Source organism: Pyrus communis, chromosome 4 (assembly GCF_041283825.1).
Source record: "Pyrus communis isolate YQ-2024b chromosome 4, ASM4128382v1, whole genome shotgun sequence".
NCBI classification, from domain to species: Eukaryota; Viridiplantae; Streptophyta; class Magnoliopsida; order Rosales; family Rosaceae; genus Pyrus; species Pyrus communis.
The window spans coordinates 2987268-3007637 of NC_142568.1; the positions used below are offsets into that span (position 1 = coordinate 2987268).

Sequence of the window (20370 nt, forward strand, 5' to 3'; positions counted from 1 at the left end):
GAAAATCCATGGTTTCGATATTGATTTGGGAAGGTGTTTCTAACCATCTCAAGCGAATCATATGAATTAGACAAACCGTATTGAATTAGACAAAGATCGTATTGCATTGGAATTCCAACTGAATATAGATCCTCAAGCTTTCACAGGATTAACATACTCAAGCTGTAAGGAAGCGTTGAAACACTTCCCCTCGCTGCCGGGACCGATCGCCGGAGAAGAAATGCTTGCTTGAAAGTAATTCACACTTCGGGTACTTTTGAATGGCATTTATTTTTTGTGCCGCGGGTGGCAAAGAAAAGTAACCTAAAACGTCCGGCTAGGTCGAGACCATGCACAATCATATTCACCCTATATTACATTTTCCGTTGCAAAACATACGCTGTGATAGCTCATTAAGAGTACAGAAGTCGAAGAAAGCAAACATTCAGTGAAAAATATATCCACCTCACAATCCAACCCCCAAGTCAATTCATGGCGAAAAAAAAATTAGACATGCAGCACTCAGCAATGACATGAAACTGGCCAAACCAATCCTACACACCCAATCTCATATATGAAAGGTAAAAAAATGAAACTATATATAATGTTTACGATGAAATCAGCGGGAGGCAGTTGAAAGCAGAGTGTTTCAAGGACGCAGAAATTCCAGCAGAAGGAACGACTGAGGCCCTTGCCTTCAAGACTCTGGAGCCGGTGGTGGTGGCTTCAGAAGCGGTTGAAGAGCCTTCACAACAATGCTCATATTTGGCCGGAATTCAGATTCATATTGCACGCACAGTGCTGCAACAGCTGCCAGCTGCATCAACAAAACAACAATAAATAAAAAGCCCAAAAAAAGTGAGTACACCACTAATGGATTAAACGTGCACAAATGCGTTGGGACAGGCAGGTGGAGTGTGCATATGATTGTGGGAACGTGTGTGTTCAGAGAGAGATAAAGAGAGACAGTTTGTGTGTAGGTGTATATGGTTGTGGGGATGTGTGCGTAGAGAAGGAATGAAGGATACAGAGAGTGTGTGCGTAGAGAAGGAATGAAGGATACAGAGAGTGTGTCTGCTCAGACACAGAGAGAGACCTTTGCGACCCCCTTAGCAGGATAATCCTTTAGCTTTGGATCAACACATTGTTTAACTTTGTCTTCGCTCAATCTTGGAGTAGCCTAAAGAAAAGCACGGTAAATGTCAGGTAAAATTAAGTCCAACAGAGAATTGGTAGAGCAGTTGTTCGAAGAAAAGTAAGTACATAGACTCACCCAAGTAACAAGACTCTGCTGTCCACGAGGCATTGTATGATCAACAGGTTTCCTCCCGGTCAGAAGTTCTAGAAGAACCACTCCAAAGCTGTAGACATCACTCTTTTGCGTCAATTGACCTGTCATTGCATACCTGCAGAATAGTTTTGCAAATTCAAATTAATTTTGATCTATAAACTAATTACACTCCTCAAAAACAGAAGAAAACTGAATTAAATGATACAGGGATGATTCCGAATAGGATACATTAAGAAAGGTGCTTCTGGAAGAAAAAAAGAGCTTCACAATTCTTCTTTAAAAGTATGTACAGCGATCGGACTAGTTGACATCATAAATGTAAGATACGATTGAAGCAACTTGATGCCTCCGATATACTAAATATAAGATATTCAACTACTTAAACTACTCCTCAATAATAACGTGATCCATTGAGAGCAACTATCATCATATGCATTTGAGTCAGGGACATGTCTCTACCATGTCTGGGTCTGGCACAGTTCCAGTTGAATACAATCCCAATTGCCACTTATTCTGGCAACAAAGGTTATCTGAATAGTTCTAATTTAATCTCTGTAGCTATGGACTGCTTGTCCATATATTGCACTTTCCTTTTCTTTAATTAAAATTTATTTCTCCTCAAGAAAAAAAGAAACTGATAAAATCATATAAAGAGGAAGGAGCGCTTTCGGAAAAAAAAGTGAAGTAGCAGTCGACCAAAATAAAATGCACTCAAAACAGCATGCAGTGAAAACTTGAAACCAAAGACTGAAACAACAAACCCAACAAGAGGAAAAAAAACAAGGGACCATAAGTTATCTGAAAATAACCATATAAATGTAGAAAGTTTCAGAGCCATACTCTGGGGCATGATAACCAAATGTTCCCAAAACTCGAGTAGAGTGAAGACGAGCAGCCATATCAGGAGCCTGATTCGACAGATTAAAATCTGCTATCTTGGCTTTGAAATCTTCGAAGAGAAGCACATTGCTAGATCTTATATCTCTGTGTATGATAGCAGGTTGAACCTTTTCGTGTAAGTATTCCAACCCCCTAGCCGCCTCAACTGCAATTCTTACCCGCTGCATCCAGTCTAGTGTAGGACCAGGTTGAGCCCCCTGAACTCCCTTTCTACCTATAATTGCACTAACATTCAAATTAACATATTCTAGTTTCTACAAGAAATATAAAAATCAAGTGAAGATGAATTAGAAACAAAAAAGGCAAGATGGTTTTACAAACCATGTAATATGTCGTGTAGAGATCCCATGGTTGCAAACTCATAAGCCAGAACGCGCAGATTTCCATCAACACAGTAACCAAGCAACTCAACAAGATTTTCGTGCTTCAGTCTTGAAACCATGGAAACCTGTAACAAAATATGTCAAGGTACAGTCAGATACAGTGAGAAACGAGAAGTCACATCAAATAAATAAATTGTGAAACAAGTATAATTCAAACTAGTATACGCCCACACACAAAGTGTGTGAATTTTTTTACTTGGAGAACGGGAGAGAGGTTTTTCTTTTTCTTTTTTTTTTTTAAATTAGAGATGATAAACTTGCATGTAGGTGAGGTTTAAAAAAACAGCAAAATTTTGTTTTGTGAGATGTCTTTTCACCCTATTTTGGTTGACAAAGAGGGTTTCATTAATGTAGTTTTAGATGATAGAGTTGCAGACAGACCTGGGTCAAAAACTCAACATTTGTCTCAGGTTCGGATGCAACATCAAGCTTCTTCACGGCCACAGCTTTACCATCATTCAAGCTTGCATAATATACTCTCCCATATGAACCTTCACCAATCAATGATTTGGATCCAAAATTGTCAGTCTTCTCTTTCAGCTCCTCCACAGATAATTGAGGCACTTCAATAGGTGGAGCAGCCTTCTGTACTTCAGATTTTACAGGAGCTGACACCTTAGATCCCTTTTGGTTCCCTAAACATGCATGAATAGATGAAGAAAAGTAAGTGAAAAGTTAACGCAAACAAACAAAACAGATACGGATCATGGCAGAAATGCATGATGTGGCAAAGGTCATACAGTAAACGTGGCAAAGGAATATAAACGTTTTCAAGAAATGTTTGTTGTCACTGTCGCATAATGGCAGTTGCCTAGTGGAAGCGGAGAGTTAATTAAGAAAATGACATCCCAGGGATTTAACATGAACTCAAATTCTAAAATCACTAGAAACTTCAAGAACTAAAACCGTAGGTTACAAAAATGATTTCCTTTTCTCAATTACATGCAAATCTGCTTAAGGAATGTCAGAAACGTACCATCTCCATAGTGATTTGGGCTCTTCAGGCGTTCATTTTCGTTTGATGGATAAGACTCTTCGACGTGACAAGCACAACAGAGCCACCTGCGCATCCTGACTTTCTTCCGCAAATACAAATCGTCTTCAGCACTTGTATTCTCTAATCGTACAAACCAACCTGGGGGAGGAGCATGTGCCTGTTGTGCCACAATGATATGAGTGGATTCAGCATCATTACATAGTAATTAAAATCTAAAAGGAGCAAAAGCTTTGATAATTGAACATTTCAGTCTGGTGCCGGCATCATAGTAAAGTGTTAAAGGAGAGATTACATCCTCTAAAGCAAAGATTATAAAGCACTTCCAGCCATCTTAGGCTTTTGCTTATGGATTTCACTATGGCTCCTATTAAACAAGTCAATCCAAGCGCCAACGAAGTTGTCACCGCTGTTGCGAAATTTTTTGCTTTTCTTCATGTTTTAAAAAATGAGGAAATTTTAAGTTTATGAAGGAACAATTAATGCTTTCCAAAATATCAAAAAAGTTATTTTCTTTCTTTTATCCAAAATTTATCAATTATTGAATTGCAGTGTTAATACCGGTTCAGCTAGTCTCAATGTACGATCAAACAATACATAAACATTCAAAATATCCGCAACCAATTGAACTGAAAGAACATCAACAATCACGAGAAATCGAATCCAATTCATCTTTTAATTAAACACAAACCAACACAATTGGGAATTGTACCTCCCCTCAAGATCATCAATCAAACAAAACAAAAGCGACCCATTATTCTTACCACTAAACCACAGGGACCACAATCAGCAGCGTCCGTTAAGAATAAACACAAATTTCAAAATTTACAATCACCCCAAAATCAATCAATTGCAGAATACAAACAAGAAACCCAGAAATGATTCGATCCCAATTCTCCAAATTAGCCAAAGATCCTCACAATTAACAAACCGATTCAAAACAAAAACAATTACCAAAAAGGAATTGAATTTAGATGTGGGATTTAGGAAATGGGGACAGGTCAAATTGGGGAATGAAATTTAGATTGGGAAAATAAAAAAAATTAGCACGGAGATCGAAACCGTACTTGCATGCAACAAAAGAACAATGCCTTCCAGAGAAATTAAAAAATAAATAAGGATGAAAACGACTACCTCTTGCTTTGCTCTCTCTCTCTCTCTCTCTCTCTCTCTCTGCGCCTCTCTCAGTTTCTTCTGCGCTTCTCTCTCTCTTCTGTCTCTTTTAGGGTTTGTGAAGGTAAAGCGACAGGTAGGATTTGAAAGGGGGCTTCGGCTGTTGCTTTTTGGGAGGGGAGAGAGAGACTTGAGAGGATGGGTTTGTTTTAGGGAGAGACAGAGAGACAGAGAAATAAGAAAAAGAGAGAGAAAAGACAGAGAGGCAACGCGGAGTGGCCGACTGGCGAGGCAAATCAACGAACTGCTCGGATGGACAGATAGATCAGGGATATATCCTCCCCTCCTATTTTCCTTCTTTTTTTTCCTTTCCTTTTGGTAAATTTGTCCCCTACTTTCTCTCTCTACAAGTTAGTTTGTCTAGTTTTCTCTCTCTATAACCATCCATTTTTTTTTTATTATTATTATTTTGTTTACAATCGACATAAAGTCCAAAATAGAACAAAAGTTGCGTTGGAATGTAACCAGATTAAGCGATTTCATCTTTATCAACAACTAAGGATCGAGGATATGAAGTAAGAGTTTTTTAAAAAAAAAAAAAAAAATTGGAAAATTGGACTCTAAGGGCCTATTTGAGATTATTGTACTTTTATTGTTTTCTAAGTGTAAAATAAATCAGTTGAACGTTTGATAAAACGATATCTTTAAAATTGTAATGAGTATGAAAAACAGTAGAAAAACGTTTAATAATTTTTAATGTAGAAGTGATATAATAGGATATAGTCACAAAACATGACATAGTAGTGAAGTCAGCAGCAATGGCGAAGTGTGATGGTTGTAGCAGTGATGGTAGTGGTTAGCAGTGATGGTGTTGTAAGTCTAATGAGAGCTGCACACTTGTTTAGCACATGCAAGAGGGATTGAGATCATAAGAGTTTATGTATGACAATACTTGTTGGTTATTAAGGAATGTATAAGGACTAATATATAATCTAAAGAAGTCCCAGTGCAATTGGTGTTAACCATTCTGATATGGATGCTTTGGATATTAGTGATAAGGGTTATCAAATTGATGACTTTGATAACGATTACATGATGGGAAATATCTTTATCAAAGACTGTTGTTTACATTATAAATAAAGGGTCCCTACTCATGAACAATACACGCAAATAGAAACATCAAGCCCCATTGACTTCGCAAGGTTAGTGGTTAATTGGATATGTTGAGTTCTTTTGTTTCCGCTATATTTAAACTTACAGGTGCCACTCGTGGGGGTGGTGCCAATGGTGAGGGTGCAACCTATGTGGAAGAAGATTCACGCACAATTTTGTCGAGCAAATTCAAGGCATTTTCTAGAGTGGGCAATCTATGTCGAGTAGGCACAAAACATCACATCAAGATTTGGAAGGTTGACAATAAGCCCTCAAAAAAACAAAAGGAATCCATCGAAGCGTTGATATCTAGCCAATGAGATAATAACATTTTATTATTAATAAATGTTAAAATGTAATTCAAGTAATTAAAAGTAATCATTTGATTATGTAATTTATTATGTTGTTCTCTTTTTTTTTAGCAACTACAAGCACAAATATAGTTCAATATTGAGCACAAAAAATCACTCAAAGCACGAGTTTCACAACATTGTGAAGTATATTCTAAAGTACAAAGTTATGCCAAGTAATCCACAAGTTTTGTTGGAGGGAGACTACCCTGCACGAATAAATTATTGAAGAGTCGCCATCAAATACCCCAATTCAAGAGGTCACACAAACTCAAGAAACCTCGAGGCTTAATGATAAGAAGGGAAAAAAAAAAAAAAAAAAGGTAAGAGGAAGTTCTTTGAATAATAATATTCAAAATCAGATGACGAATTGGCTTGCAATGGCGTAGCCACCCACAAGGCTAAGGTGGGCTGTAGCCCAGGGAGGTTTTCTGTAAGAGTAGTGCTATCTATGCACTTATTTTTACTTCTCACATATCCCTCTCAATTTTCGGTTGTTCGAATCGAATGAGTTGGAGATGATCATTAACAGAAAATTAATAAGGCTGTGTTGGAAGTAAAAATGGGTTTGTAAATAGAACTATTCTTTTGTAATATCATGTTTATAGCTTACTCAATTTCAATAGAGATTATCATTTAATGTATATTTTATAGAGGATAGGTAATAAATAATACATTTTATGCTAAAAATTATAAATTAGTTCTATCTACAATCCTTTTTTTTTTTTTTTTTTTATCATATTCTTTAAAGAAAAAGGTCATTTACCCTATGTAATTTAGCCTTTGTGCTTCTTACTCAAGAAAAGAAAAATAATTTCTTTAAATCCACAATTAAATCTTTGTCTCCACAATTCCTTAATTTCTGTTGCGATTTTCCAATAAATGTCACCTTTGGTACTTTCTTAATCTCTATATTATTCTTGATTTAATTAGTAGGTTAATTATTTATATGGTCCATGAATTTATCGGTTAGGGTTATGATTTTGAGAATAGTTTATATTATATTGTTGTTCTTTTATATTGATTATGACATAAGTTTATACAAGCAAAAAATAAACATATGATTTTATAGTACTATTTTCAATTAGCCCACCCAAGGAAAAAATCTTGGCTTCGCCCTTGTTGGCTTGCTAACTGCATTAAATATGGAGCAAGAAATATTTTCTTATGAGCAAGACAAGGCTAGAGATGAAGTAAAGACGAGAAAAAGGAAATTAAACAGGCAAGAGATGCAAGAAGAGAATGATGAGGATATTATGTTCCGAAGCCTCGAAATATATCCCCTAATTCAAAACATTTTAGAGAAGTGAAAAAAAGGTTTTCCAACGAAGACGATGAAATTTCATATACTACAAGGAAAGAGGGAGCAAAGCACCACTGATTTTATTCTCTAAATTTAATTAATTTTTAGTTTGTTAAAATTAATTATTCTTATTGTATGCTATAATTTTGTATTGTATTTGAAATAATTTATTAAAATCATAAATTATTTTATTTTCCAAAAATAAACTTTACAAAATTCCCATTTATTTTCAGAAAATTATATTTATAATTTTTTAATAGTTATCGGCGGGACCCTTCGCCCTTCCCCTTCCTATATGTGTCACCATAAAAGGGCAAAGCAAAGAGCGAAGGGAAGACGAATCTGAAGCGGTTTCGATAGTCAGAGCTTAACCTGTTATACTCGGAATCGTATCTCTCGGAGCGAATTCTCACGAAGGTACACAGTTCTTCTCATCTCTCATCTCATCGTTTGGTTTCCGAGAAAATTTGCGAGGAACGAATAGGAACGCAGAATTAACTTTTATTTTTGAACATTTATTTCATCCCATAGAAATTTCAATTGATTGTCTGAAAAAAAGGACACTTGAATTTGTATTTTCCTTAATTTTGTAAATTTCGCTTGGCAACTTGGTTGATTGTTGATCTTGCGGGAAAATTTGAGTAGAATCTGAGAGTATTTTTCGCAATCAGAAGTGGGAAATTAATTTGGCTAATTGGGTAGAAATTGGGATTCTTTGATACGTGTTTAGCTGGATCATTTTGATTATTAATATAAAAAAAAATTAGACAAGAAATATGAACTGAAATTTGATCTTAGTCTAGGTGTTAGTTTGTGTGTACCCTAATTATGCAGTAATTGAATGTTTAGCTGAATTATGTGATAATTTAGTTCACTGAGGTTTATCGGAGGGAAAGTACTCAACGAGGTAGATGCATTATGAATTGGGGTTAAACCCCTTGGTTCTACTGAATCATGTGAAGTTATGAACATTCAATTATTTGGTAGTATACACTTGCCAGTAAAGGTGACCCGTGGATTGCGGTTGATTTTTCTGAAATGGTTTAATAATGATTTTAGCGCAGTGGCATCCTAGAATTCATACAGCCGACCCCACTTAGTGGAAAAAGGCTTTGTTGTTGTTGTTGTTGTTGTTGTTGTTGTTATCGTTGTTGGTTTAATATTGATTTTAGAATGGTAAATGGTTGCAGAAGGAGTATGGAATTCAACAGTTGATATTTTGACTACAATTACTTTTTGACGCTTATATATCCAAACTTTAGCATCCTATTGTTTATTTGTTAGCATGAGTTTAATTTCTTTCAAATTCTTCCATAAAGTGTGAGATTTCTATTTTGTACTATCAATCATTGATAGCCAGTAATTTGAGATACTATGAGCTTTGTTTTTTGTTTTTTTGTTTATATATTTTATTTTATTAAGAAAATATATTTTTGCAAGAGGCCTTTGTGATAGGCTTTTCCTTTTTTGATCTAATTTATCCTTCTAGTATACTTCTGGGTGGACCCCTACATGGCTTGTACCGTTCAGTAATAGTGATTCTTGAATGTTTGACTCCAGCCATCTTTTTCTAATCTATACGTTGCCTTGTCGATGTTTATTTCTGCATACCTTGTGTTTTCTGTTGCATATAAAATTAAACATTCTTTGTAATCTACAGGTTTGATTGAAAATTTGGAATTTTTTCTGAAGACATGGAACAATCTCTCACCTCTCTTACATACAAAGGTTCCATACCTGAAGCAATAACTGAAGCAAAGAAGCAGAGGAAACTCTTTGTTGTGTATATTTCAGGTGAATGATTCTTCTTTTGATTTGGTTTGTTTTTTTTTTCTTTTGTCTTGTTTTGTTTTTGTATTTACCTGCAGAAAATGTGGTGGTGGTTCTTTGCATTAGTTTAGTAGTTCTGAGAGACTTTCACTATTCTACGGGATGAAGGGGACTATATTGCTGACTTTTTAGCTGATTAGCAGTAATAATAAACTGTTTAATGCATAAGTCAAGTCTTCTCTTGGGTCGCCGTGTTCATACTGTTTCTCCTGAACTTCATAATTTGTTCTATTTTCTATCAAAGGAAAGAAAGACAGAAAAGTAGTATGAAGGGATGGGCTAGAGTGTTGAAAGAGAGAAAAAAAAAGAGAGAGAGGAAACTTATTTCTCAAAATGATATAGTTTTAATTAGTTTTATAACTTAAAATTATTTCTTAAAAGTTAAAATAAGGCTGTTTAACTAGTAAAGGATTAAAGTATTCCATAGATTGACATTGCAGTAGTACAGATATTTGTTCACCTAGTATCTTCCCACATTCTCACTTTTATACGTAGTATTAGTAATTCTGTTTATGCTGTATTTTGTGCGTTTATAATGCACCTTCTGTCTTGTCGTGAGTTACAATATTAATGTAATTGACGGCCATACGTAATTTATGAAGAATGAATAAACTTGCACATATTACATTTCCTTTTTCCTTTTGTTTTTCATACTGTACAAATATATGTAATTATTGACTTTGTTATGACGCTTTATGTATATTCATTTGTTTTTGTTTTGTGGATCTTCAGGTAAAAATGACGAGTCTAGTCGTTTGGAAAATTCTACATGGACTGATCTAAATGTAAGTTGTGTTCCCTTTCTTTTAGTTTTCTATTTCCTTATAAATTTGTTCAATTTCTGCTTTGTATGTTTTTCTTATGTTAATGTTTTGATTCAGGTGGCGGACTCAGTAGAAAAGTACTGCATTTTATTGCATATCCCTGAAGAAAGCACTGATGCTGCTAATTTTTCTGCAATATGTATCCTTTTACAAAAAGACGACAGTGCCTAATTCCTTCGGAAGTTGTCCTGCTGAGCTATTGCCATGCTGCCACATGATAATCTGAATCAACTAGAGGGGAAATACATTGTTTGCAGGTTATGCTGACCAAAATCTTAAAGAAACATTGCAGTAATTCATTAGGATTGTAGCTGTCTTTTCTCTTTGTAGGATGATCAAGAAACTGCTGTTTCTACTGTATGCTTACCCCCAACATCCCAAGCTTTGGGCAGTGGCCAAGTTGGGCCGTAGTCTCACGGCACCTCGTTCAGAGATATTAGGAACTACTGATATTCCCTATTCTGGTACTAATCTCCCTTATTAACGAGTCCACCACCTTCTTATTTGCAATGGCTTTTCCTTTGTACCTGTCTATCTCATTTTATAAATCCAGAACATTCACCTTCCTGCAGAAAGGAGGAGTGAAGAAAATCCATGAGGTGTCGGAATTAATTGTAACTTGAAGTTGCAGCTTTCCTATGTTGTAGTTTTGAGTTGGTAGTTTTAAATTCTGTGGTTATTTGTTTATTATTTTCCTTTTTTATTCGCTGTTGCTAGTTTCAGTGACTGGTGAAGCTGTTTTATATGTTGCACATGCCAATTGGCACATTTGCAATTTTCTAAATTACATGTTTTGTGTACGGCTTGTTATAAGCTCTCTACATTAATTTAAAATCAAAAAGTCTATCCTTGCATCAACATGTTACAGACCCACAGAAATCTGTACCTTGTATAACAGCTATCGGATACAATGGTGTACAACTTTGGCAGAATGGTATGCTTTTTTCCGAATATTTTTAAGAATAATATACAGAGGAACACATAAGCATAGTTTAAGAATTTGGTTTGTCTTTTTAGAGGGTTTTCTCAGTGCTGAAGCTCTGGCGTCCAGTTTAGAGAAGGCATGGTTGGGTCTCCATATCCAGGTATATTTTCGTTGTTTTCTTATTGTAATGAGTCTAATGACCTTGTTGTGCAAATGGCTTTGATCCTTTCCTTTATTTTTTATTTTTATTATTATTATTTTTTTATGTTACAATTTATTGTAAAGGTTAAATTAGGTTTCAATTCTGTGTTTTATGTACGCCATGACATATAGTTATCCCCCTCTGACTGTCTTCAAAACCAAGATTGGGGTCAGTGTACTACGCTTCTCAACTCAGACTTGTCAAGATCAATTAGAATCATATCAAGTAAATTTCCCAATTTTCTCTTCTTTCATCTTTTGTTTACCACACCCTGCAGACACAAAACTAGGTATGAGAAAAATACCAGTATGAGAAAAATAGCAAGGAAAAGGGGTAACCTGACTCACCCAGGTCAGTCTGGGTTGGCCTAGTTTTCACTTTTTGAATGGATTAGACCAGGCTGTTCTTTGAACAATATGATTAGTCTGGCTCAGGTTGTGCATTAAGTTATATGAACCGTAAAAACCAGCTTCAACTGGTTACCATTATATGTCAACATTTTATGAAGTTTGCATTCTGAAGACTTGAACATGAGACCTGCGATGGCCAGCTTGTGTGCTTCACCCCCGGACAACTGTCAGTTTTGATTTTAAGCTACATCCGCATTGTATATATTGACTCTAGTGTTTGAGTCTTTTTATAACAATAGCTCCAATCCCAGAGACACACAACCAGTGCATAGTATCCATTGGACTCCCGACAATGTTCTGACTACTGATAGCTTCTTTTGAGATTGAACCTAAATAGTATGGAAACTATATCATGGGGTGATGTTTCAAGAGTCTGGATGTGGTGAGAGCAAAGGGTCAGAAAAAGTGTCCTGGATATAGCTGGGTTGATGCACTAAGGGTTGTTCTTGAGTCCTTGGAAGAAGATTGCAGGTTGCACATTTATTGCTCATAGTGAAGCAAAGGTAGCAAAAACATAATTTCGCATATTTAGATGCATTTCTTGATGGATAAATCTGAAAGCTTGCTTTGGCATGTGCATGTTGCAGTGCAAATGCATGTTGTGTGCCATTAAGAAAGAGATGTCAAGGTAGTTCTCAATATAGGATTTGGGTGTGGCGAAGCAAATCCTTAGCCTGCCCCATTACTCTGGTGGTGGATTCTCATGTTATCTCTCATAACAACCTCCTTGCCTGGACTGTCTGGGGTGCACACCGCATATCAACATATGACAATTTCACAAGAAGGGGTTACACCTGCATTTAACTCCTATATTTCCATTTCTCCATCCAACTGTCACCTTGTGGATTATGAGCTGGTGCATGTTGCTTTGGCCTAGCTAAGTGAGGTGTATTTATCACATAGGCTTATGCCTTCTTGATCTCAAATTATTGTTTTTGAACACAAAATACTTGTCATTTTTTGAGCCCAATACTAGACAACCTGTCTGAACTCGAAATCAAATGGGTATGTAGGGTCATTTGTTCCAGCTTTTTATTCGGTTTTAGGTTCTCTGAAAAAGTTCCGGATCAAATCGATTCTACGGCCTGTTAGGGCTTGAACCTGAACTTACCGGATTTGTGCTGACCTATTAGCTACTTTATCATGTAAGCGTTTGCGACATCAACATTATCTCCTCTTTGAAATCACTGTTAATGTTTGATGAATGCACATTAGCTGAGAAGCAGTAGGGATGTCCATTTGATTTGTGACAATACTCTGCAGGTACTCTTGACCTTGGCTATATGCTCCACAGCCTCACTCGTTATTTAGAGCTTACATGACCAATGACCATACATTTTCTTACCTTAAATTTAAATGAAACAATGACCAGTATTATCTGTTATTCAACTGTAGGAAACAACTGCAACTGTATTGAGTGCAGCTCTTGCTTCAAATAAATCCGAACCATCGACTTATGGGGTTCCTAATGCTGTCTCAACTGGTGAAGAAAGTTCCTCAAGTAAAGCTGTTATCTCCGATCAAGGAAGCTCCTCAAGTACAGCTGTTGAGTCTCCCTTAATTGACACAAATGTTCAATCTCCAGATGCTATAGATGCTGCATCTGACACAGTGATGAAAAATAAAGGTCGTGATTGTAAAATTGAGGTACATATTGTTACCTGCATTCACTGCTTCATTAGTCATTTAGTATTTGCCAACTTTATTAACTAGGACATGGACCTGTTTTTCTTCGACATAAATACAAGAAAAATAATGATTTAGGATACAAGACATTTTCAATATCTTGTGATGCTAATGGGTTAGAATGTGTTGGGGATGAACAGTCCAGCTCTTCCACCAAATCTGCCCAAGGAGTACATGATGTCGCTATGGAAGACCTGAACAAGTCTGGAGGTGATATTGTTAATCCTGTTGCTGAAGGTGGTTATAGTGGCCCAGAAAAGACCACTGTTAATCATTCATGTGTCTCAGGAGAAGGTTCACAAGCAGTTAGTAATGTAAAATCTGAAGTTGTACAAGTTGATAAGGGTGAAGTTGAAGATGATAAGAAGGTTGAGACCTTCGAGAATTGTACGAGGGTCAGCAGATCAAGTGATGTTCACTTGAATATACGATTGCCCAATGGTGTCAGCCTGAAAGAGAAGTTTTCTATAACAAGCACCATGAGAATGGTTAAAAACTATGTTGATGAAAACCAAGGAAGTGGTATTGGCAACTATGATCTAGCCATCCCTTATCCTCGCAAGATATTCTGTGATCAAGGTAAGAAATTCTGGATCGTTATTACCTATCTTTCTAAGTGCGTTATCTGCTGAAAATTTGTATGTGGACTGGTGTCACTTGTGTTCCTTGTATCCTGAAGTTATTGTAAAATAGATAACACTGCCTTCTATCATACTATCCTTTGTTCTCTGGCCTGCTAGATTATGGGTGTTTCTTCTTGTGTTCATTTCTATCTGTTGTCCATGTACTTGCGAGCACAATGTAAATGCATTCTTGAACTAAGTTTGTGTGATGTGAAAATAGAATTATCCAATGATTTGGTGGTTCGTTTCTTCTTTGCCTGTTTAGATTATTATGTCTTAATATAAACCATAGCTTTTTATTGTGTTATGCAGATTTAAGCAAATCGTTATCAGATTTGGGCCTGTTTGACAGGCAAGCATTGATAGTGGTTCCACGTCAGAAAGGGACTAGTTATCTGAGTGGGACATCTGCATTCTCTGACCAAACAGACTCGAGAAATACTGTTAGTTCCTCAGATGGAAGCAATGGGGGATATTTTTCGTATGTGAAAAGACTTTTATCGTACTTTAATCCTCTTTCTTATTTGGGCAGTGGTGCTAGCTCATCAAGTTCGGGACAGCAATCCGAAAATGGTACGTGGGAATATAGTGAGTTTCTGCTCTCTGCTGTGATGCTATAATGTTTCTTTTACATTCTCTTATTCAGCTTAGGAAACCTTTTTTATTTAGTGACTTTCGAGCATACAGAAATTTAGAACCCAAAAATCAAATAAAGAAACTCTAATAATCTTGTATAATTTTGGCTTTTGTCGAAGAGTTGCATCTTGAATGGGGACGACTCCTCCATTTAGCTGATATTTACGATAGAAAGTAGAGCAGGGCATAAAATCCTTTAATAGGTCATAGTCTATCTTCTCCTTTTATGAACCATGATATATAACATCTACTCTTAGAAATTTTATACATGACTGCTAGTTACCCGGGTTCACGTGGCTCCTTTTGTATTCGGTTGGGACATTGGGTTTAGTTTAGTTACTCTGGCTAGTAAAATGATGTCAATTGCTTGTTTGTGGTACCCTAAACGAATCGTGTCAATTCAACACAGTAAGCACTCGCCTACTTGCATAGCGAGATTACCAAAGCAGCTTTTTGATTGAAGTTGCAGAGGTTGGCAATTGAATTTTCTGTTATACTGACAGTTTTGCTTTCTCATTAGGCCCAAACCCTACACGTCGGAATAGTGTCACTCAAAACGCTTCTACAAGTGGTAAAAGTGAGGAGAAAAAGAGCAGGAAGCCACCAGCATCTGGTTTTGGAAGTAACATTCACACTTTGAAACGCGACGAAGATGATGAGCGGTTCAGTGATAGAAATTCCTTCTGGAATGGTAATTCTACCGAGTATGGCGGCAACGATGATGGTAAATAATATATTTATACACCATAATGAGATATTTTAAACTCAACCCTGTGCATGGCCACAGCTGCTTCACTGTCTGCTTTCTGCTTTGTAGATAATAAGTAGAAGTCCACTGTTTGAATTTTTGGTTAACGTTCAGTTATTAACCGTATAGGAAGGGTTGTAACAATAATAAGTCCTGTGAAATAATTTGGAACTTGGCACAAAACGGAGCCTAGTGGTGTTTTAGAATTCATACAGCCGATCTCATTTAGTAGGATGGCCTGGTGGTGGTTGTTGTAAGGCTTATTTTTAGCTATGCCTTCTAGAACTCTATTTCAACTTCATTTTGCCTCCTGCAACTCAAAAGTCGTCACTTAGCTCCATGAAACTCATAGTTAGCTCCACTATGAGTTTTAGGGGCAAAGTGGAGCGAACTATGAGTTTCAGGGGGGTAAAATAGTGATTTTTGAGTTACAGGGAGCAAAGTAAGATTTAAAATCAAGTTTGAAGGGGCGTAGCTAAAACTACGCCTTGTTGTAATGACCGAGACTCCATGGTTGGTTTCGGCAGTTGGGAGTTTCATGTGTATAAATCTCTCTGATCATTTTCAAAAATTTTGAGGCTCAATGGTCCCTTGTGCTTTAATTTGCGCGTCGGAACACCCAACCTCAATACAAAGGGCAGTTTTGCGTGACTCATGAATTCCTAAAAGAATTTCTCAACACACCAAGTAATTTACTATCATCGTCTTCCATTCCATGAACAATCAAACCCGCATGCAGACCTTCGTCCCCCCTCCTCGTTTTCACGCAATTTTTTTTTTTTCTTGTTACATCAATATTTAATTAGGAGGGGGTTCGGTTAAATCACATCATGAACAATCTAATTTGGTATTGAGTTTATCATCCACGAAATTCGAACTTAAACCTCTCACTTTCAAGTGAAGATGAATATCATCAGATCGTAGTACTAAATGATTTAATCAAAGTTTTCTAGAACCTAATTTATCACGCAAATATATTAAGAATGAAGATTTGTTTACCTAACAAAGGATTCAACTGTTGATTAATAGCGTAATATGTTATGCATCCGTGCTACGAATGTGTATCAATCGAATCAAAACAACACATATACACACACAGAGGGAAGGGAAATTCAATTTTTTTTTCCTTCAAAAAAATAGGGATTAGTTGTGGATTATCAAACTTCGATCCGAATCGTCTACTCGGTATTACGCTTCTATCGAAAAGGCCTTCGCAACCAAGCTTCCTGCCTATTTCGACAAATTTCGAAGAGAGCTGCACTCTCGAAGCGCCGGGGAAGGCTCTATGCCCCTCTTGCCACCGATCATCATGTTTCTCCTGCGATTGATCGTATCCAGCTACCTCGGAGCCCAATCGCAACTTATTCAAGAACGGCAATCCAAGCTCCACCGCTGCTCTCATCTTCACCGTTGTTGCGAGCACTGGCAACTTCGTCCGTCAAGCCACAGTCGAACGATTCCGCTCGGCCACAGTTTCTCTTCCGGAATCGAAGAGAGCGATTCATGCTTCGACGATGACCACTGCTCTGCCGCTACTCCGTACGCACTCGTTCCCCGATACCTCGAAAACTGAACCTGAGGTAGTTCTTAATTCGAGTTTCATTTCAGCAAATTCGGAGGCTAAATTCCCTTCTCTTTTGACTGATAACTATAGTGCATCACTGAAAGATAAATTGGGATGGGTTGATTGGTGTCTTGTGGGTAAATTTGTGAAGAAGAATTTCTTTGCATTGCAACTGTTTGATGAAATGTCTAAGAGACAGAATGAAGACAATATGTTCATTCAGCCACTCGTTCACATTATTGGAGTTCTCCATCTTGACTGTCTTGCCATACAGCTCCGTTATTTTGATTTAAATACCTTGGTTTTGAATATGGAAGTACAATTGCATTAGGTTGAGCTTTTGCTTGTTCATCAGGTTTTGGTCAGAAGCCTATGTTCGGAGCATTTGGGTTCAATCTTGCTCAAACAAGTCCTTTTGAAAGTACAACTCAAGCATCACAGCCAGCATTTGGGGGCAGTATAATTGGTTCCTCCACGCCAATTGGTGCCATGTGCTACTGCAATGGCATTTGGGATAAGGGTGGAGGCTCCAAGTTCAACAAAATGCAATTGAAGATGGCGGTGGCTTGAATAAAGCTGCTGCGGAACAAGAGGTGGGCGGTGGTGAAGCAAATGAGGCTTGACGTTGCCTTGCTCCTTCAATCTGGTCAAGATGACACTGCTCGAATCCGAGTTGAACATTTGATCAGAGAACATAATATTTTGGCAGCCAATGAGTTCATTGAGTGAATTAGTAGTATCTAGACCTTCTATCCTCACAAAGCAAAGGGAGTGTCCGCCTTATCTCAAAGAAGGAATTGCTAGTTTAATCTTGGCCTCTCCTAGGTGTTCTGAGATTTCTGAACTGTTCGCCCTAAGGGATATTTTTGAAAAAAAGTACAGTAAAGATTTTGTATCTGCAGATGTTGCTGTACGTCCCAGCTGTGGTGTGAATCGCATGTTGATTGACAAGCTCTCTGTTAGAACTCCTATGGGCGAAGTAAAGTTGGAATTCCTGAAGGAGATAGCCAATGAATACCAGGTTGAGTGGGATACATTGGAATCTGAACAGGAGCTGCTCAAGCCTCCAGAAGAGCTTACGCAAGGACCTCACAATTTTGTTAGTACTACCAGCAAGTCTGTGCACAGTGTGCAGCCTCATCCTGTTGAGACTAATGAACCAAACACTAGTTCTTCGTGCATGACAAGTAGTGGTGGAGGACGCAGAACAAGTAGTGGGGGTGAAAGAGGACATATGCAGTTTGTAGACTCAGCATCAGCTGCTGAAGTAGTTATAAAATCTGCCAGTGATGCAATGGCTGCTGCGCAAGTTGCTGCATATTTGGGCAACAAAGACTGCAATCAGGACATTGATATTGTCTCTCTCAAGAATTACACGCTGCAAAGATGTTAGAAGCCATAATTAGAAACTTGAAAGAGATAACTTTCAGGGAATGGGAATGGCAGTGCTCAACCTATGATATTCAGGTAGCAAATGTGTCGATTGGAGCTTATGCTGAACAGGGAATGCTAGGGGAGACCAAGGAGCTTGTTCGTGGTGACATTGTGGAGCCTAAGGTTGGGGATAAAGGGGCCACTGATATGCATGTTGTGGAATTCATTAGCTCAACTTTGAGGGTGGAGCAAGGTTCATTGACTGGGGAGAGTGAGGCAGTGAATAAGACTAACAAGCCGATCTCTGAGGACACAGATATTCAGGGGAAGAAAAGTATGTTTTTTGCTGGGCTGAGTTGTTGTGAATGGGAATTGCCTATGCTTGGTTGCAGAGACAGGAATGTCGACTAAAATTGGGAAGGTGCATATGCAAATCCATGTTGCCTTGCAGAGCGAAGAAGATACCCCACTTAAGGAGAAGTTTAATGAGCTCGGAGAGATACTTAAGATGATCACTGGAGTAATTTGCGTATTAGTGTGGTTCATCCATGTCAAATATTTCCTTACTTGGGATGATAAAACAGGGACCATGACTACAAACCAGATGGTAGTGGCAAAACTTGTAGCTTTGCGTCCTAGGCCTATTATACTACCAAAGTTTAGGGTGGATGGAACTACATACAATCGAATCCACTTGATGGTGAAATTCATGACTGGGCAACTGGTCGAATGGATGCTAATCTTCAAATGATCGCAAAGGTAGCTGCTGTCTGCAATAATGCTAGCATTACACAGGCAGAACAGAAGTATGTTGCCCATGGAATGCCTACTGATGCAGCTCCAAAGTTTTTAGTTGAGAAGATGGCCCTTCCCGAAGAATCCAAGGGTGTGGAATCATCAAATGAAAGGGATTTGCTTAGTTGTTGCCAGAAGTGGAATGAATTTGAACGCCGAAGTGCAACCCTTGAGTTTGATCGTGATAAGAAATCCATGGGTGTAATTGTCAACTCTGTTTCAGGGAAGAAGTCATTGCTAGTGAAGGGTGCTGTAGAGAATTTGCTTGAGAAAAGCACCAAGGTTCAGTTGCTTGATGGCACTGTTGTACACTGGATGACAGCTCAAGGAACTATATCATGCAAGCTCTTCATGAGATGTCAACTAGTGCTTTGAAACCACTGAATGATGCACCTGTTTTGAAACTTGCTGATAGTGGGATTGCAATGGGCATATCTAGAATTGAGAACCATGTCCATTTTTTTAGGCCTTGTGGACAAGGCTATTTTTTAAGGAGGAAATATTGTTATGAACCTAAAATAGGTCTCAATTGTGATTGTCTTAATTGGTGATTAAGAGAGTTAATTGAAAGTTTTATGCTTTAGTTTTATTAATAAGGATTCTGTATAAAAGAAGCCCAGCTCCCAGAAAACAGATCAGATCAATTTTTACAAAGAAATCAAATACAAAAAAATATATATTGGAGCTTGCTCCTCCTCTCTTCCTTCCCTCGTCCTCTCTATCCTCTTGCAGGTTGATTAAGGGCTTAGAGATTTGGATCTTATTAGTTTTGTGTACTACTTAAACTCTACGTATTTGCTTATGTCTAGGAAAATTTTTGGAGCATAGCTATTGCCTCTTTGTTATGCAAGCGATATTAAACATAAAAAGAACAGGGAATCTTAGTGAAACACTCTTTGTTATGCAAAGACTTTTGGTACTGTTCACTTTTAACGAAAATGACATTTTTATCTAGTCCTAGTACCATTCACTTACATCTTTATTTTTGTTATTTTCGTTAAAACCTAAAGCTTTTGAGGATTTTTCGTTAGTTATCCTAAAAAAAAAATAAAAAAAATTAAGTACACAAGCACTCCTCTCACTTATCAAGTGATCCAACTAGCAAATGGCCAGAACTCCTACAAGAGTCCTACCAGCCCCAGTTTTACTTGGGAGCAACGTAGTCAAGATAACTGGGTGTCCGCGGGTACCTCTGCTGCAGCTGTTCGAAGGACATGTTGAGCAGCATCTCCGGCGGAATCTCTCCGACAAGAACTTGTCTGCGGAACTCTGTGATTTCATCCAGGAT

General features: G+C 37.5%; 2 protein-coding genes and 2 pseudogenes across 6 annotated transcripts; 3 read left to right on the plus strand and 1 right to left on the minus strand.

Annotated features, from left to right (window-relative positions):
- Positions 1–407: 407 nt before the first annotated feature.
- LOC137722645 (protein CYTOSOLIC ABA RECEPTOR KINASE 5) lies at positions 408–5163 on the minus strand. Of its 3 annotated transcripts, none has more exons than XM_068461695.2 (8): positions 4682–5163; positions 3530–3707; positions 2935–3188; positions 2492–2618; positions 2111–2384; positions 1253–1385; positions 1076–1159; positions 408–796 (listed from the first exon to the last, which is right to left on the minus strand). In XM_068461695.2, exons 2-8 carry the CDS (start codon positions 3621–3623, stop codon positions 677–679), a joined length of 1086 nt encoding a protein of 361 aa, XP_068317796.1. In that variant the 5' UTR covers positions 3624–3707; positions 4682–5163; the 3' UTR covers positions 408–676. The 3 variants fall into 3 exon arrangements, with proteins under 3 accessions (XP_068317796.1, XP_088548436.1, XP_068317797.1); XM_088692310.1 differs by having other exon boundaries at positions 4615–5129; XM_068461696.2 differs by having other exon boundaries at positions 4312–5068.
- A 2474-nt stretch (positions 5164–7637) lies between these two features.
- Positions 7638–15532, plus strand: LOC137722821 (Ubiquitin-like superfamily protein). 2 transcript variants are annotated; one of them, XM_068461919.2, is made up of 10 exons: positions 7638–7882; positions 9126–9259; positions 10028–10080; positions 10177–10258; positions 10988–11053; positions 11137–11204; positions 13052–13303; positions 13483–13921; positions 14278–14553; positions 15122–15532. In XM_068461919.2, exons 2-10 carry the CDS (start codon positions 9160–9162, stop codon positions 15331–15333), a joined length of 1548 nt encoding a protein of 515 aa, XP_068318020.2. In that variant the 5' UTR covers positions 7638–7882; positions 9126–9159; the 3' UTR covers positions 15334–15532. The 2 variants fall into 2 exon arrangements, with proteins under 2 accessions (XP_068318020.2, XP_068318021.2); XM_068461920.2 differs by having other exon boundaries at positions 7721–7882; positions 14278–14538.
- Positions 15533–16808: 1276 nt separating this feature from the next.
- On the plus strand, positions 16809–18455 carry LOC137723146 (uncharacterized; annotated as a pseudogene). Its single transcript, XR_015961429.1, has 2 exons — positions 16809–16929; positions 17269–18455. The product of XR_015961429.1 is annotated as an uncharacterized LOC137723146 (transcript).
- An 86-nt stretch (positions 18456–18541) lies between these two features.
- LOC137723233 (calcium-transporting ATPase 4, endoplasmic reticulum-type pseudogene) lies at positions 18542–19789 on the plus strand (annotated as a pseudogene).
- The last annotated feature ends 581 nt before the right edge of the window (positions 19790–20370 follow it).